The sequence below is a fragment of the Gavia stellata genome, chromosome 7 (genome assembly GCF_030936135.1).
Source record: "Gavia stellata isolate bGavSte3 chromosome 7, bGavSte3.hap2, whole genome shotgun sequence".
NCBI classification, from domain to species: domain Eukaryota; kingdom Metazoa; phylum Chordata; class Aves; order Gaviiformes; family Gaviidae; genus Gavia; species Gavia stellata.
Genome location: NC_082600.1, coordinates 6,618,285 through 6,636,437, shown reverse-complemented (window position 1 = coordinate 6,636,437; position 18,153 = coordinate 6,618,285). Strand labels below are relative to the sequence as shown.

Sequence of the window (18,153 nt, the reverse complement as noted above, 5' to 3'; positions counted from 1 at the left end):
GCACTGATTGACTCCATGAAGACAATGCAATCTGCTCAGCCCTCTGCATCCCAACAGATTGTTACCACAAAGTCAGGCTTGCCAATGACCCAGGCCATCACATTAACTGGTTCCCGTTCCAAGAGGGTCCGGGTTTTCCAGGCTCTTTGGCAATTTCCTGTCACTTCCTCAGACTTGCTTACCCTTCTGCAGTCTCTTCTCAGAGAGAAGAGTATCCTAGATTTAATTTTCTCTCTTTTGTATTCGGTAAAAATCCTGATACACTGACAACTCTGGTCACAGCAGCATTATTAAAAACTTTTCTTGACTAGTCTGTTTTCTGACTCCCAGAGGATAACTGGCACAGATAGCCAGATGCTGCAGGATGTCTGTCCCAGCTGTGTTCAGGCACAACTGAACACCCACAGTACAGCCCCTGGGTCCCAGCAGTGCCCCAGCCAGCAGCTGTTTCTTGCCCAAGAGCATGCTGCAGGACCCGCCTGGCAGCACTGGCAGCTTGCTGCCAGTTGTCATCTTTCCCTGAGTCCCTTGGCTGTCATGCTGCAGAGACACGATTCCTCTCAAGAAGGGAATTACTACAGTCCAGGGCTAGCTCCTGGGAGTCCCAAGATGCCAAGGAAGGAGGACTGTCAGGAGCAGGCTGCCTAAGAAGGAAGGTTGTTGTCTGGTTTTCTGTGCCACTGTGAAGACCTTTAAATGCCGAGAGTCTGTAGGCACAAGGGATGCTCACGTTGCAAGCTTACAAGCATGAGAAAAGCTCGCAAAGAAAGAAGTGCTTCAGGCAGTACATAGATTCATCCATGCCTGACACTATTCACTGTGTAATAGCCAGGTCGCAGTTGCATGTGAGCCTGCGGGCTATGACAGTGGCCCTGAGCAAGCATGCCAAGAGGTGTGCCTAGGTGCAGAGGTGGTTAAGGACAGCACAATGTCTAGAGAGGATCCCATAGGTTATACTGTCCCTGTCTGTGTGCAGAGGCTGCTCTGGGGGCAGTTGGTTTCAAGTCGGGGGTGCCCTGGCTTGGCAACAGGCTGATGCCGCAGCTCTGTCGACAGGTAGCAGGATCACAGCCATACGCTGCACCACACCACAGCTGTCTGGCACCACATGTCTCCGAGTAGGAAGGCTGAGGGAGATCTAATTGCTGTGTTCCACCACCCAGAGCCTGTCTTTTCTGAGAGGTGCACAGTGAAAGAACATAAGGAAATGGTCACACATTGCACCGAGGGAAGTATGCCATGAGAGCAGATAAGCCCTGGAAGAGATAGCCAGAACGGGTGGAGAATCTCCTTCTTTGGCATCTTTAAAAGTTCAGCTGGACAAGACCCTGAGCGACATGTCCTAACTTTGGTGTTGGCCCTGCTTTGAGTAGGGGGCTAGACTAAAGACCTCCAGAGGTCTCTCCCAACACAAATTCTCTATGTTACTCCGATTGTGACAGTGAGGATCAAATGGCCTTGGTGACCTTGTTGTGTGGGTGAAAGACCTTATAATGCAGGTGTTTCCATTGCTCTGGAGGCCTTCAGGTAGAGCTACCAGTAATGAAAGCATTGTCCAAAGATTGTTGGAGGGGGCACTGTTGATGCTGGGGGGAGTCTTTTCTTTGATAATGACAACAGCGTAGATGAGCTTGTACAAAACTGCATTAGTTGAATCCCTAATGTATATGATGAACAAAGAAAGAGCCAGCACATGTCCCCTGATGAGCTGTTAGTGATGGCAGATATATCACTGAGCAAAAGGAGTTGCTGTTTACAGTTGCCAACACTGTGACCAGGAATCACCCAGCACTTGGGCAGTTTTCCATGCTGGGCTGCCTGGCACAGCAGCCCTTACCTCCTGCATACTAGAGCTCTTATCTAAGTGTCAGCCAGCTAGCAAAGGCAAGTGATCAGCTTTAGCATTTTCTTCAGTCATGGAAATCAGCCCATTTCCTTGACAGCTGATAGTTATCTGCAGGAATTTGGCTTTGCAGATCTTAAATAACAAATCAGGAAGTCTGAAGATCTCTGTTGAAGAAAGCTTTGGCATAAGTCTTTAATAGCCTGGCATAAGATCACAGCGTAAAAACCAAAATGACCCATGTTAGAAGACTGAATGTTCTGACCACAGTTATGAGTAACAGGTATTTATAGGAGAACTGTAAGAAAGTGTAGAAGTGAGGGTCATCTAATGGTTTTAGCCCTAAGCACAACAGGAAGTACAACCACAATCACATGGTAAGGCATTTCCATGGCAACTGATAACATTTTCCATTAAGCTGGAATTAATTTCAGGCTATAATCTGCCTAAGGACACAGAACACATAAGGATGCAGTAAGATAGCTAACGCCGTATTTAAAAAAGGAAATGGCTGGACTGTGGGTGTGATGGGAGTGGGAAGGAGCAAGAGCAGGACTCAGCGTAAGAAAACCCTGTCCCAGCGTGTCATGTCACGGGCAGGAAATGCTCCCTGCCCTCCATTACCACCGGATCTCACTATGTGGGTTTCCCTGCAATGGACTGGGCAAATAATGCAGTTGGGAGAAGTCTGCATTGCTTCTCTTTCCCTGGTCCCATAACTGCATCATGGGTCTCTCCTAGCTTTGGAACAAAAAGTATCAATTAAGTGCCTTACCAGACACGCTGCCTCCATGGTTGCCAGGGCCCTGACCAGCCCCCCAGGGCTTCTCTCCACCCTGTCCATGGCCCAGGACCCCCCTCCAGCCTAAACCAGGGCTGTCAGTCCTGTCCCAGTGACACTGCAGGTTGTCAGTTTCCCCCAGCCTTGCCTGGCCTAGCCATGGGCCCCAACGAGCCAGGCCCACCATTGGGCCAACATCCCAGTCTGTCCTCGGCCTGGCCCCGTCCCCACAGACCTGTCCGGCCATCCCTGGACTTGACTCTGAGCTGCAGATCATCCTGCCTCACCAACATGATCCTGCTTGATGATCTGCAGGCATGATTGATCCTGCTGAGGGTCTCCAGGCCTGCTCTGTTCCCTGGATGGGAGTGGTGGGACAGGCCTTGGTGTTAGCACACTCAGCTCCTGACCCTCGGGCCCTGAGGAAGCTGCCGGCCCTCCCTGCACCCTGGCACAAGTGTCCACAGTGCTGTGATACCTAGGTTCTGCTGCAAGTCCTTGCTAGGAAACGACACCCCAACCCACTCACAGCCTCCTGCACCCTAATAGGTCCTGTTGTTGCTGTAACTGCAAGCACAGATTCAGTGGCAGTGGGGCAGTCCCAAGGGGAGGCTGAACTGGGCCAGCGGAAGTCCTCCTGTCAATTTATGAGTTGTGGAGAAGCGTTACTGCTTGATAGCTGGATCTGTTGGTTTCCCACAACTGAAAACTACAGTGATGAGGCATTACATCCTCTTCTTCAGCTCCTTGAGGAACGAGGGGCATTGAATAGGTCTGTTAGACCATCTGGCCCAAGGTCTTGGGGAATGTGAGAGAAGAACTGCCCTCACCAGTGATTTATTTTGATTAACTAGCATCTAGGAGGGTTGTATTAACTTGCATCTAGGTGGGGGATAATGGCTGCTAGTTCATCAGATAGACTGTCCCCATTTGCCTTCCCAGCTATCTAGACAGGTTATCACCCTGATTATGAAGCAGATGTGAGTTGCCAGCATCAGCCCTTGGATGAGGATGTTGTACCTACAGCAGCTCCCAGCACTTAGGAAATGCTTAGTTTCATGACTGGGGTGAGTGACATCAGGCTAACCCAGTGTGCAGATCCCTGGGGTGGGACGGAGTCAGTGATGGCGCTTTGGCTCAGCCCAGATCCCTCTTCTCTCAGTGACTCTCACTCAGTAGCTACAACAATTGGCACACCTCCAGCAGCCTCCACCAAGAGCGTGTTTTGCAGCTTTTAATCTAGGCAAAATAAGGAGAGGAACACAGTCACAGCTAACGGAAATTATTCTTACCTTTATGAGGAATGGCTTCAAGTGGAGCACTCCACTGAGTGAATATGGATTCCCCCTTTGATTTTTCCCCAAAGCAACTTATTTGTGAAGATCCCAGTAGTGAAAAGATACTGTGCTTTCTTTCCCTCTTTCCTTCTGCAAGTGTCAACCCAAGTATGAAAAAGATGCTGTCTGATGGGACACTCCTCTCATGTCAGAACAATCTGTAGTGATTACTAAAGATTCGCAGGCAGATATGAAGAAACAGACTGAGAAAAGATGTGTATTCCCTGTTGCAGAGCTAGAGGAAAACAAAGGTCACCAATCTTCTGAATGCTTCCTTGCAGTCAAGGGCTTCTGGAGATGCATGCACAAATAGCAAACCTGCTATCTTGGAGATGGGGCTAGAGGGAAACCCAGCTTAGTATATATACACTTCAGAGGAGACAGCATGAGAAAGATGAGGTTTCCTAGCACCTTACCCACCCTGCTGCAACTGAAGTCAGTATCAAAGTTCTCACCATCTTCCATGAGTTTCATTGTTTTCCATCCATTTTCCCTGAGATGTATTGAGGAAAGAATCCACCTGTATTATTTTCATGTCTGCTGTGCAGACGAGGAAATGCTGCATTTGTACATGTAAAGGGATTTCTCTTGTCTGAGAGACAGAAAAGGGTGAAGCCATAGGTGTCATTATTTGTATAGATATAGTCTAAATCTGAGGAAGAAACACACCTTCGACACCCTGTAGCTTCAAAAGAAGTGAAAGGAAACATGACACATCCTGTTTCTACAAACCCTTTTCCAGTAAATCCAAAGAATATCTTTAAACTTTTAAGGATTTGCAAAGCTACTTACCTCCATTCATAGTTTTCCTGTTTTCATCTGAGGTCAAACAGATTTATGTGTGAAAGGACAACCTGCACTTGACAGAGAGAAGCCATCTGCCACTTCATGTTTACACCAGTTCTGCAATGGTAATCCCATAGTCTCTGCCTTTTCTTGTGTTTTCAAACTCAATAAAAACACAAAGGCTTGTAGAGCAGCATAGGTGGCACATTTTAAATGCTTCTTCAAAGGCTGATTTGCTTCAGTGTTTTCTCATGATTAAAGTAGGACATCTGCTGAAATAACAAAGAAATTCTGCACAAAGCATATGAAAGTGCTGGAAAATCTAAGGTCTCTTCTATCTGTTCTGAAGTCAATATCTTCATTCAAGGACTTTGCTTTCCCACCCTACAAATTCTTCTCAGTGGCAGCTGAGAAGAAGTGGCAGCTTCTGAGAAGAAGCGGCAGCTTCTTTTTGAAGCTGATGGGAACAAGCTCTGACACTTAAATTTAAGTGAGTTCCCAATGCATGGGAACCATCCCGCTGAAATCAGTAGAGGCTACATTACTGTAGGTAACATGGAATCATAGGTTGGATAAGACCCTTAAGATCACCGAGTCGAACCGCAAACCTCACACTGCCAACTTTACCACTAAACCATGTCCCTGGGTGCCACATCTACACATCTTTTAAATACCTCCAGGGATGGTGCCTCAACCACTTCCCTGGGCAGCCTGTTCCAATGTCTGACAACCCTTTCAGTGAAGAAATTTTTCCTAATATCCAATCTAAGCCTCCCCTGGTGAAACTTAAGGCCGTTTCCTCTTGTCCTATCACTTGTTATGTGGGAAAAGAGATCGACACCCACCTCTCCACAGCCTCTTTTCAGGTAGCTGTAGAGAACAATAACGTTTCCGCTCAGCCTCCTGTTCTCCATACTAAAAAACCCCCGTTCCCTCGGCCACTCCTCATAAGACTTGTGCTCCAGACCCTTCACCAGTTTCGCTGCTTTTCTTTGGACACACTCCAGCACCTCAATGTCTTTCATGTAGTGAGGGGCCCAAAACTGAACACAGTATTCAAGGTGCAGCCTCACCAGTGCCGAGTACAAAGGTACAATCACTTCCCTACTCCTGCTGGCCACACTGTTTCTGATACAGGCCAGGATGCTATTGGCCTTCTTGGCCACCTGAGCACATCACCAGCCATCAACCAACACCCCCAGGTCCTTTTCTGCCAGGCAGCCTTCCAGCCACTCTTCCCCAAGCCTATAACATTGCATGGGGTTGTTGTGACCAAAGTGCAGGACCCAGCACTAAACCTTGTTGAACCTCATACATTTGGCCTCGGTCCATCAATCCAGCCTGTCCAGATCCCTCTGTAGAGCCTTCCTACCCTCAAGCAGATCAACACTCCCACCCAACTTGCTGTCATCTGCAAACTTACTGAGCAGGCACTTGATCCCCTATCCAGATCATCAATAAAGATATTGAACAGAACTGGCCCCAATACTGAGCCCTGGGGAACACCACTTGTGACCAGCTACCAACTGAATTTAATTCCATACACCACCACTCTTTGGGCCATCATGCTGAGCATGATGTTATACGATATGGTGTATCTCTTTGGTTAGTTCAGATAATCTGCCTCGTTGTGTCCCCTCCTAACATATTGCGCCCCCCCCCCCGTCTATTTACTAGAGGGGCAGAGTGTGAAACAGAGAAAGCCTTGATGCTATGCAAACACTCTTCAGTAAAAGCTAGAACATTAATGTGTTATCAGTACTGTTTGGATCAAAAATCTAAAACACAGCAGCATATGAGCTGCTATGAAGAAAATTAACTCTATCCTAGCCACTTCGGGACATGCTTTAGTGGTGGCCTTGGTAGTGTTAGGTTAACGTTTGGACCTGATAATCATAAAGATCTTTTCCAACCTAAACGATTCTATGATTCTATGAATCTGATGGCATAACCATTTCCTTATCCATCTAACTGTGCACCCAGTGACACTGTGATGTCCTCTCTTTGATACACTGCTTAGGAAATGTTGGCAGAAGAACCTGTCCAGGCCTAGCACACATGCAACCTGCAGCTGTTTGCCTCTATTTCCAAGGTTTTTCTGTGAGCTGTTGTGGTCATGTAGGGCTGCATGTCCCTGCCCTGTGCTGTAAGCAGACAAGTGAAGCCCAGGAGAGCAGCCCAGCTGCATTTCCCTGAAGCTGCCCGTGAACACAGGGCACGAAGGGGCTTCCGGGGTCATTGGGGCTTGCCCTGGAGTCCAGTTCTCGGGGTTAGCAGGAGGCAGAGGAGGGAAAATAATGTTTTTCCAAGCAAGATCCCCTGTGGGCCCTTTGCAGGCTATCCTCACCTGTCCCCAGAGCCTCTTGAGCAAGAGATGGACACCTGCCAGCTCCTCACATCCTGACCCACTTTTCCTGAGAACTCAGCAAGGCAGAGTTTCACAGACAAGAGGAAATCCCTAAACAACATGCAGCCCAGAGAGTGGAAAGTTTTTTTGGGGGCGGGTTGGGTTTGGTTAGGGTTTTTTTCACCAACTTCCCCATGAATGTATTTGACAGCTCGCTGTCCCTGTCATCGCAGGATCCCAGTGGAAACAGGAGCTAGGAGGGTTCTTCCTGCCTGGGGGAGACATCCCAGGAGTGCGAGGGATTTACCAATCACCACCTTTCACTCCCCGTCCCTTGCGTTATCCCACCGAAGGTCATGTGCAGTGGCAAGCTGCAGACGGGTTTGCTGGTGGGGGGCTACTTCGTCTACCTGCTGGTGGGTGCAGCTGTGTTCCAGGCACTGGAGAGGACTGCTGAGAAGCAGGAGAAAATAGCAGCTGCCCAGATGAAGGAGGCTTTTCTGCAGAACTTCACCCACCTCACAGTGGCAGAGATGGAGCAGTTTATGAAAGTAAGTGCCAGCCCTGCGGAAGCCCTTTCTCCCTCCTGTTTCCCCATCAGATGTTGTTTCCTACTCAGCCTTGCTACACAGATAACTATGACTGCATTCCTAATGATGTGGTCATTTAGATGATTTTAGCAAACCCCAAACCCACTCTCCAGTCTGAGCAGGCAGGTCACAGTGATGGTAAGTACAGCTTGTGTAGTTTGACGAAACCTTGTGCGTTAGCTGTTAACAGTCCCCATCCTGCATTGTCCTGATTCCTTGGGGTCTTGCTTCCTGTTGATTCAGCTTTCGGTGGGTCTGTGCTCATCTACAATGATGTGTGGCATGGCAGGAAAAATGAGGCTCTCTGAAATGAATGGGTGTGGTTGCTACTTATAACAGTGTCACAGATAGCACAAAGGAACAATACGGCAAGGTCTGAAATAATCTGTTGGGAGAAAAAAAAGAAGCCCTAATCACTACAAGGGGGGTAGCATAGTCAGGGTTTACTTTCAGAAGATGCTGCAGAAGTGAAACAGGTAGCCTGGCCGAGGGAAAGGTGTTTCTGGTCATGGCACAGGAAGCTGAGAATGAGTACGGTTGTCTCTTCATCTTTGGTATTTCCTAGCTCTATCTGCTACAATGCAGAAGAAAATGGGGAGTGCAAATAGCCTTGCTGTAAGCATTTCCACATGGGAAACTAATGGAGCTCTTAATGGGCCAGTTTGCAGGATAAGGAAAGGAGAGGAAGAACTGGTATTTCTAACAACACAACCAGCGATCCAGCCCCCAGTTCACACAGGCATGCACCTTCTTCACCTTGGATATTTTTGTGGGTAGGGGAGGAGAAAAATAAGAGAAATTTTCAGCAAGGGCTGTGGAATGATTTCTGTTAGCTTGATTTTCTGGAACACCAGCAAAAAAGATAGTGAGGGCGGAAGTGGGGGGAAGAGTTTTCTGGTGCAGTTTATTCCAGCTTGTGCCTTGCCTCTGGCAGGGCTCAGCCCTGCATTTTATCTAGGCTGTTTCTGTACAAACCAGCCTGCCTTCCAGGTGTCCAGTCCAATGTTCTCTGTTTGCTAAAGGCAGGGACAGCTTGATACTGTTTGGGCTTTTTTAATTTTTTTTTTTTTTTTAACTTTAAAAAAAAAATTAACAGCACTTAGAATTAAAACCAAGGAAGGAGGGAAGAGTCTGAAAATGCATAACATGATAGATGATAGGGCTGGAGGGGCTTGGGAGAAACATCTAGTCAAACCCCCTGTAGCAGGGCAGTCTCAGCTCAACCCAAACCATCTCTGACAGATGTTCACCTAACCTCATCTCAAAGGTCACATTGTAAATATTGTGCATGTGTGTTCATGCATGCAGTTCGGAGAAAAGTGTATATGTCAGGCTGAGTTCTGATTGTGGTCGCACCAAAAATAATGTTTGGCAAATCAATGGACTTTCTCTGAATTTAAATCTGTGACACCAATCAGAATACAGCCTTAGAATGAAATTCTTTGTGTATGTCACGTGTACCCTGCTATAACTCATTGATGCCGTCCTGGAAGGGATCAGAGTCACTGCTCAGTGCGCCCGCATACAGGTTGATGATTAGATCTTGGATCCACCACTGCCATCTCAGGGGCAAACTCAAAACCAGCAGCCAGCCACCCCATCACTTAAGCCAGTGGACCGTCTTGCTCTGTCATGTCCTAGTCATCTATAGGATCATTTTTTTCCAAAGTACTTAGCCTAAAAGAATCGAGGTCCTTGATCACGCTAAGAGAAACAAGTTCTCCTAACACCCACTAGAGCAGTCAGCATAAACAGGACAAAAGACTAACACTCAAAAACACCAGCTGGCTGCTACCCAACCTTGGAGCTAAAGGTGTGAATAAGTGTCAGAGTATCACTGAGGACAGGTGAGTGGTATTCACAGGAAAGGAGCAGTAGCTGGCTAAATCTGTAGTATTCTTGCAGTAAGCACTTGAGAAAAACAGCCATGTTGATACCAAACTTTGCTTTCCCTCCCAGAACCTGACTGAAGCCATTCAGAATGGAGTATACCCCATTGGAAATGAATCACAGATTGAAGACAGCAACTGGGATTTCAGTAACTCCTTCTTCTTTGCAGGCACGGTTGTCTCCACAATAGGTAGGTCTAATGCTTTCCATGTATGTACGTTTGTGTGTGCGTGATGCTTATTATGTTTGGTTATTAGGACCAGAATGGATAATACTTTCAAGGATAAAAACTCTACCCCTTCATTGTCATGGATGGTAAGCAGTAATGGACTTGGTCCTGAGATCTCACCACTGCACAGCTCTTTGTGCATCATTTTGGCTTGTGAAATACCAGTGGCCTTCCGTATTATTTCCCGCTTGTTTCTTCTTTTTGAGCCATATGTTAAAATGTTTGCTCTGCTGCCAGTTGTGGGTTGGAGATAAACTTCACTTTCCTTGTCTTTATTATGGGGTCAAATAGCCTTTAAATCCGAGAGTGCTGTAATGCAAAAAAGGATGGTAGGAAAGAACTGAACTCTGCTGGGGCATGGATGCTGTCTCAATAACCTGTGCTGAGCTGTTAGTGCACATATTGAATTAGTAATATGCCGGGAGGAAAAAAATGGGAAGGGGGCAAGGCAAATACTGAGACTTTTACACTGCTGCTTCAAGCTGTTCTGACCTTTTCAGAGGCTGCTTGCCCCTGCCTGCCTCTCCCTTTCTCTCAAATATGCATCCCAAAAAGTGCAGGCCTGCCAAATTTAAGCATAAACTTCACACTGTTGGCTCCTGCTTCACACTCTCATGCAGTGAAAGTCAAATCTATGTTTTTGCAGATTGCAGCTGAGGCCTCACTCCCGCTACACCCTAGGCACAGCTGCTCCACTGATCTGTGAGTGTGACATGTCACAAGGGCCCCAGAGGTGTTCCAGCATCATGGCAGGTGCAGAGGTGTTGCATAAACCCATGTGGAGACCTCTTGCTGTAGAAGAAAGAAAGGCTTCTGACCCATCACATCAATGACAAATGTTCCATGGTTACAACATTCACATATCGATAAAGCTTCCCTAGTTTGACAGACCCTGCTACTAGCCAGTCCATTCCTTGCCACCACCTGTACTATTGTATTTTTTCATTACAGCGTTTCTCTGCCAAACAAATAAGTTGCTTCCCATCAAATTTGTTTCCCTAATGAGGCAGACAGGCTGTCCCAGGAAAAGTGCAACTTTGCCTGTTTCTCTGCACCTTCACCACAGAGGTCTGTTGTAAAGGTACAGCAGGTACTTTCACTCATCTTCACCAGGTTTTGTCATTAAAATGGAATATTTCTGCAACAGGGAGCACAAGACAGCTCAAGCATTTGGGACCCTAGTAGCCAATAAATCACTCAGCTGTTTTATTTGCCTTTTCCCCCAAAGTCAATATTGCATTTTCCAAGTAATGAATGCCTTGAAATGAACTGTGCTCAGGAAAATGCCTTTTCTCAGGGTCACTGATAGAGTAAGGACATACACAAAGTACAGGACTCTTGCACTCCGGGATGTACCTCATGTGGTCTAAGAGGAACTCTCCAGTCCATTAAAGGACATGTTTGGAGTTCTACAGCCGTTGTTCCACTACTTAGATAAATCCTCTTTTAGTAGGACTTTAAGACAAATATCTCGCTGACATGAATAAATCAGCCACCAGTAAGGTCTGGACTAATTAGCACTGTCTATTCTAAAGCACACTGCACTGCCTCCAGGACTGGAGCCAGTATCTGGACATACCAACTTACTGGCATTTAGCCAGGGAAGTCACTAACACACAGGCAGATCGACAAGAAACTAGAGATGGCTATATGTGATTCTAACATGACAAACAGCCTGGGACTCCAGCCTTGATGTCTTGCAAGTCCCCAGACTTCTGGTTTCTGTCTTTCCATGTATTTGTCACAGGACAGATCATGTTTTCCATAACTGCTTTTAGATTGTGCTTTCATTCCCACTAAGGCTGGGTTGGGAGCACACAGTGCTCTCTGCATCCCCCAAAACATGCAGGGTGAATCACTTAATCTGCTTACTGCCTTTTTCAGAGAAGAAAGAGTGCATGTGGACTGAGAAGTGCTAGCCACATCTTTTGGGGTCAAAGGCAGGCCAGGTTGGGGTAGAGGTGAATGTGACTGGACTGCTACAGTTCTCTGGAATATCTCCTCTGACCCATCTTTTTTCATAGGCTATGGCACGCTACGTCCTAAAACTGCTGGGGGCCAGATCTTCTGTGTCTTTTTTGCTCTGTTTGGAATCCCTCTGAATATTGTTTTTCTGCACCGTGTCGGTAAGATGCTCTCACTGCTGTGTAAAAAGCTGGGGAAATTCCTGTACGAGAAAGGAATGAGAAAGGTAATTGGGTTTACTTACTCACACACAGTTATATGCTCATATCTAGTTTTTTTCTCAAGATATATGCTGCATTATCCTCTATTATACTTGTTCTCATGCTGTGTTAGACATTGTGCTAGGAGAGGGAAAGAGACATTCTTCACTTGCAGAGCTAAACAGACAAGGCAACCATGAAGGAGATATTCAGAGAAAGGGATGCATTTTGTCTACCCATGTAAATGGCAAGCATCCAGCCCGCTTCAGCAGTGAAGAGAGTGGGTGCCTCACCCCACTTCTCTAGACACTTATCTCAGGAACTAACACTCTAGGGAAGTACCTGTCTCCTTTCATAACCAGTAAAGAGAGAGATGATTGAACATCTTATCTTGAGGCAGCAAAAAGCAGGTGCTCTGTAAAAAGCTGTAAAAAGCAGGTGAGCTGTAGGGGTTTCAATGGATATTGACTCAGTGCCTAGTGTGTCACCCCTCCTTATTCATTATGTAGTCCTTTAATCCCTCTCCTCCCTTGACTTTGACAGAAAGGAAACATCAGGCTGAAGTTGTCCATTTGAGCCCAGTTGCTGAAAGGTGAGGAGGCACCTGTAAAGGGCTAGAGACAGAATGTGTCTTGCCTTGTTATGCCCCAAGTTATTTGCAGCCCCTCCCCTTCTCTCACCACTACTGAGGAAGTAAGAGTAGCTTTTCTGTGCTTCCTACTGTAATTCTCTTTCAGGACCACATATGAATGCTACAGCCAACCCTGTTCAAATTGCTAAATTTCTCCCCATGTCTGGTGAACTTAAATAGGACATAAGGCTTGATCAGATATAGACTCAAGCACATGCACAATGCACGAAGGCATGAAAAATTATCCAACAGTTGCCATTAATTTCCAGACAATCTGGACTTACAAAATTCTATACATAAGCTCTATGTGTGTCTGGCTGATAAATCTTAACATATAACAAGTCTTTTTCTCCAGTCAAGGCTTCTTCATGACCGCTGGGAAGTAGAATGGTTCAAAAGCCACTGTCCAGGCACTTCTTCATCAGGAGCTACAGGTCTTCCTGTAGTAAGGTATCCACTGGGTAGGAGCCAAGTTGTGACATTGCTGCAATGAGAAATAAAGTCAACAAACAAGACTCTTGGAGATAATACAATCAGAAACGGTGTAAATATTTTTTTTAAAAGTCTATTTTCCCAGGAAAAATTAAATGTTCTTTAGGTGCCACACCTGATTACCTAAAAACTAAAACTGAAGTTGTCTGGTGAAAAGTGGAAATAGTCTGAGTCCAGTAGAAGTTATTACATAGGAATACCTCCTATACTCATGGTCATTGGAGGTTGATACAATCAGATAAAAGCGTACATCTCCCAGGGCTACTGTGGACATGCAACACCCATACTACATGGCTTCCCCCCGCTTCAGAGCAAGGCTAGGGTACTTTTAGAGGAAGAGTACTCTATACAAATCCTTCCGTTCCTGCGGTCCTAGTAGGTATTCCTGGATAGCCACCCATTTTGAATAGTCACCATTATATATGGCTTGCTAGTGTGTCAAAACATGATTATAATTGAATTGGTTTCTTTCTTTTTCAGAAGAAGATCAAATTTCTGACCCTTTTGTTCTTCCTGGCAACGGGCATCCTAGTTTTTCTGTTCTTGCCATCACTCTTCTTCCAGATAACAGAGGGCTGGTCCTACAGTGAAGGAATTTACTTTGCATTTATCACCCTCAGCACCATTGGCTTTGGAGATTATGTAGTAGGTAAGGTTGATTTCAGAGAGGAGACACAGCAAAGTGCCAGGTTATGACTGTAATTGCCATGGGTTGACTGCACAGGCCACCAATGTACTGTAGAGACAAATCTGTCTGAATCTTTGACTAGTCTTTGCCTTGTACAGTTCTAGGGGAAATACTCAATTCTCTGGGATTTCATGTGCTGACAAAAGCACAGAATTGTCTAAATATAATGAAATGTGGTGGTTTGGGGTGCAAAGAAGCCAAGTATTTTGGGGACGGAAGGGGAAGTGTAGGGGAACAATTCAAGGAGCCTATGAATTTGCATATACCAAAAGGGAACAGTTTGTGACGGTCATACAAAATAAGGCATGTATCCCTGTTTTAGCTGTCTAAGACTTATGTTTCAAAGTGTAAAGAAATAAGTGGTCATGATTCTAGACAACAGACTGAGAGGTGGAAATCCAAGTCATGGGAAAGTGGGGAAATCTACTCACTGTATGAGAAGTTGGACTTAAACATATATATCACTGTGAAAGCATCCTTCTTTAGTCTCCTATGCATCATTGGAGGCTCCTGTCTTCACAAGCCAGAGCTCAGGATTTCCCCTGAAGACGAACTGTTTAAGCTACACTCCAGCATGCTGGAGTGCTTCTCAAAATGTTTCTGTGGATCTGCTGACCAAAATACACTCTCCATGGAATAAGCTTCCAGAGGAACTCCAAAATGATCACCAGGAGCCAAATCAGTGTCCACAGAAGAAAAATCAAACACCTGGACTCCATGGAGAATCAAAGATTTCTTACAACAACCTGTCCTGCCAGCATCTTGCCAGCCTGAAGTTCTCTTCAGTGGGGATATGAGAAGGAAGCTCTGAAGCTAATAATTGAGCACCAGTGCTGTCCCTTCAGAGAATCTGGAAGTCTCATGTCCCTTTCCGATGGACAGACATCCACCACACAACAAACCCTAGGCTCTCAAGCCTTGCAGAGATGCAAGAGGGGCCTTGGAGAGTGTTTGAAAGTTTTCTTACATCAGGCTGAGGGACCCCACAAGCTTTTCCAGGCACTGTCTGATGTTCCCTGCTGACCTTAATTTCTCTGAGTCTGCTGAAGAGTCTGGGTAGTGCTTTGATGATCCAGTGGACATCTTGCTTGTTTGCATGAGTTTAGTGATCTTAATGATCTTGTAGCCTAGCTGATGGTTAATTCATGCAATGGCAATGAGTTGATTAGGCCACATTTCCTTTCCCCAAGTGATCCTAGCCAGCTAACTGCTCCCTCCTGCTACAAAGCACAGGAATCCAGTGTCCCCTGAAATTCCCCTTTACACATAACCCAAAGAAAGACTCTTTGTCTCCAACAGCGGTTGAGCAGTGTTGCCATGAACATGACACAGAACTCGGGCATCAGCAAGAAATCTGTATCACACAACAGTGGCCTCTTTGCTCACTGTTTCCTCCAGCCAGGGACAATTTTTGTCACTGCAGTGGAGGACAATAGGGCACAGGCATTTCTTTCCTAACCATCTGTAGGACTGATAACCCTGGCCTGTGTGATACTGAGCACCTCGAAATTCAGTGACATGGAAAACAGGAAGCTGGAGAGTGACTGGTGCCGTGCAGGAGAAAAAGTGGACACCAAACTGGTGCATTCTCTTCCATTGTCCAAATTACAAGTGCTTTTTACAATAACAACAGCAAGTCACAGCCTGAAAACCACTACCTCCATAGCACTTTCCTCCTCTGCAGCCATAATATTTTACAAATACAGTTAAAAAATAACAATTAGATAGGCCTCCTGGCTCTTTGATTTCTTCTTCATTAGGATGAATTAACTGGTGCTGAAATATTTTTCCCCTCAGTATTTATCTCAATTGGCATTAAACAACAGTGATACAATGATAAGTTTAATGCCTCACACCTTCACAATGAAACAAGCAGAATCAATGACTGTTCTGAGTATTATGCATTTAGAATTGATTACAAATGACAAATAGATTTGGGCTGGCCAAGTGGAACAGAAAAGGTTTGAGTTTATTTGCATTTTAGTAATTCAAAACTGGTTTGTAGCTGTTGTGTTTCAAGCATAATATAAAGCCTGTTTTGGATAGGGAGACATCCTAAGAAGATGGCAGAGTCTGGATTTAACTGTTTGCAATACATGTACACATAGGTGATGCTTCTAGGGTGAAACTCCCCTTGGGCGGTAAACTGAATTTATGACCTGCTGAAATCCGTTTTTGAGTTAACATTACAAAATATTAGTAGTTGTTTTGCTAACCCCATATCACAAACTTCAGATAAGATCACCAAAAGAGATGCTTTTTAGCAAGGCTGGCATCCCCTCTGCCAACTCAGCCCCAGCAGAACAAAAAGAAACAGCTGTCGGATACCTATCCATGAGGACAAACCAGCCCACTCCTGCCCCATTTCCAGAGCTCTTGCATGATGAAGTACAAAAATCCTGGACATTGATCTACGCAGTACAGAGTACTGCGGGACTTGAAAAGAGTTGCCAGCATCCTACCTCCTTCTGGGCAGCTTCACAATGGGAAATAATCCAACAGGTTTGTAGCAATCTCCCTGTCTGTGCACATTGCTGTGTTATCTAATATATGGAGTCACTCTTGACAGTGACTTGTAGCACTCAATAAGCAGTATCACTAAGTTTTCCTGCAGATGCCAGGGCTGTATCAGCTGTATCACGATGATAATGTTGTGTGGGACTAAGCGCAGTAGGAGCAAATGCTCTTTGTACGTTGGTGGTGGACTGCTGATGTCTGAAGAAACTAACGAAATAACCCATGCAGAAAAGCAGGTGTGCGATACTGGCTGATGCTAAGAGGTTTGAACTGCATGAAATAATCTTCAGTCCACTGGTTTCCAACACAGTAAGTTGTGTTCTTGGAATGTGTCAGTGAGTTCTCATCAGTCAGTTAGTTTTTTAATGGAGGAAGATCCTGAAGCTGTTCAAAAGTAAAGTAGGAATTGCAACTACTCTCTTTGTATGATCAAGGGTACCTATATAAAGCAAATATTTATTAGGTTATAATCACACTTTATAGAAATACACAGAATTACAATAACCTAGGCAGTAATAATTGTGTGGTTATAGTAGCCCACTGTGCTCTGCTTTTTGTGCTTTTGGAGTTTGGGAATATTTTGAAGATAATACAATACAATTTTACAGTACTTCCCACATCATTGCATCTACCTGTAGATACAGAAGTTGAATTGGGATTGGTATGCTATAAGGCAAAAAATATATCCTGCTCTGCTGCTAATTCACCTCAATCCCAGGATATCTTTTTGATAGGCCAGCATGTTTGTGCTAGCATATATCGGTTTATTGCAACAAGAGACTTGCCCAGCCTTAACCTAATGCTGGGGAGGTGAGAGACTCCACTACAATGAAAAGTCACCTTAAAGTACTCAACATAAAATACACTGATCAATCCATTAGGTTGGGCCACTTTATACAGGCAAAGCAATTTTAACTTGTTAATTTTCTTCTTCTTTCTTTCCCCTTATCTGCAGGTAAACAGCCTGGCAGGAATTATTTTTCCTACTACCGAATGCTGGTGGCCATTTGGATTCTTTTTGGCCTTGCCTGGATTGCTCTCCTGTTTAATTTATTGACAACGGTACTAGAAGATACTGAAAAAATAATTGTCAAGGATCTCCATCAAATTGGAAAGGTGAGTAAGGACAATGAAACAAGCCGACAAAGAAGATGCTGGCCTGCTCAATTTATTCCAGAAGAAGAACTGCTACCACCACGTGCTGGAAGGGATGCACAGCAAATGGAGTCATTAGCAGCAGATTCTGAACACACAAAAATTGAAAAAAATGTTTTTTCTTATAGCGAAACTATTGCCATAACATATGAGAATTGAATTCTTCATTGGAGAGTTGATAGTGAATTATTATAAAGAAATTCCCATGGAAATAAAATTTCTCCTACCTTTTGCTGAGATATGACCTTTCAGAACTCAAGAATTACAGTTACACAACACCTGAATATTAATCGTAAGAAATTTGCTCCTCAATTTGCAGCTAGATTGTGCTAACAACCTGAGAAGTGCACTTGTTTTGCAAGGCGCTTCCACAAAAATGCAGAGGAGGGGCATGGTAGAGCTTGCTGGTTCTGTTTGGATTTTGCTGATTTCAAGAAATCATGTCTCTTCCAGGAACTGACATGCACAAGATTTTCTGAGGCATTGCATAGCACCTTTGGAAGAAGAAATAAGGGTATATAACTTAATAGATGCCCGATTTGAGCCATCATATTGGATAAACTATTATGTTCTGAAAGCCATGTTTAAAGGACAAGACCTGGGCTCAATTCAGAGACACTAGAAGCATCTAATGGACAGGGTTAGAAAAAGGTTAGCATGTTAGAAATTGTTTATTCTACCTCGTCCTGTTTTATACTAAGA

General features: G+C 45.1%; 1 protein-coding gene across 1 annotated transcript; it reads left to right on the top strand.

Annotated features, from left to right (window-relative positions):
* Nucleotides 1–7,413: 7,413 nt before the first annotated feature.
* LOC104256646 (potassium channel subfamily K member 16) lies at nucleotides 7,414–17,880 on the top strand. Its single transcript, XM_009811157.2, has 5 exons — nucleotides 7,414–7,645; nucleotides 9,644–9,764; nucleotides 11,828–11,994; nucleotides 13,572–13,740; nucleotides 17,252–17,880. Exons 1-5 carry the CDS (start codon nucleotides 7,451–7,453, stop codon nucleotides 17,608–17,610), a joined length of 1,011 nt encoding a protein of 336 aa, XP_009809459.1. The 5' UTR covers nucleotides 7,414–7,450; the 3' UTR covers nucleotides 17,611–17,880.
* Nucleotides 17,881–18,153: the final 273 nt, after the last annotated feature.

Coding starts and splice junctions, on each gene's coding strand:
- LOC104256646 (XM_009811157.2), top strand. CDS start 7,451: ATGTGCAGTGGCAAGCTGCAGACGGGTTTGCTGGTGGGGGGCTACTTC. Junction 7,646..9,643: donor AGATGGAGCAGTTTATGAAA/GTAAGTGCCAGC, acceptor TTTCCCTCCCAG/AACCTGACTGAAGCCATTCA. Junction 11,995..13,571: donor ACGAGAAAGGAATGAGAAAG/GTAATTGGGTTT, acceptor TTTCTTTTTCAG/AAGAAGATCAAATTTCTGAC.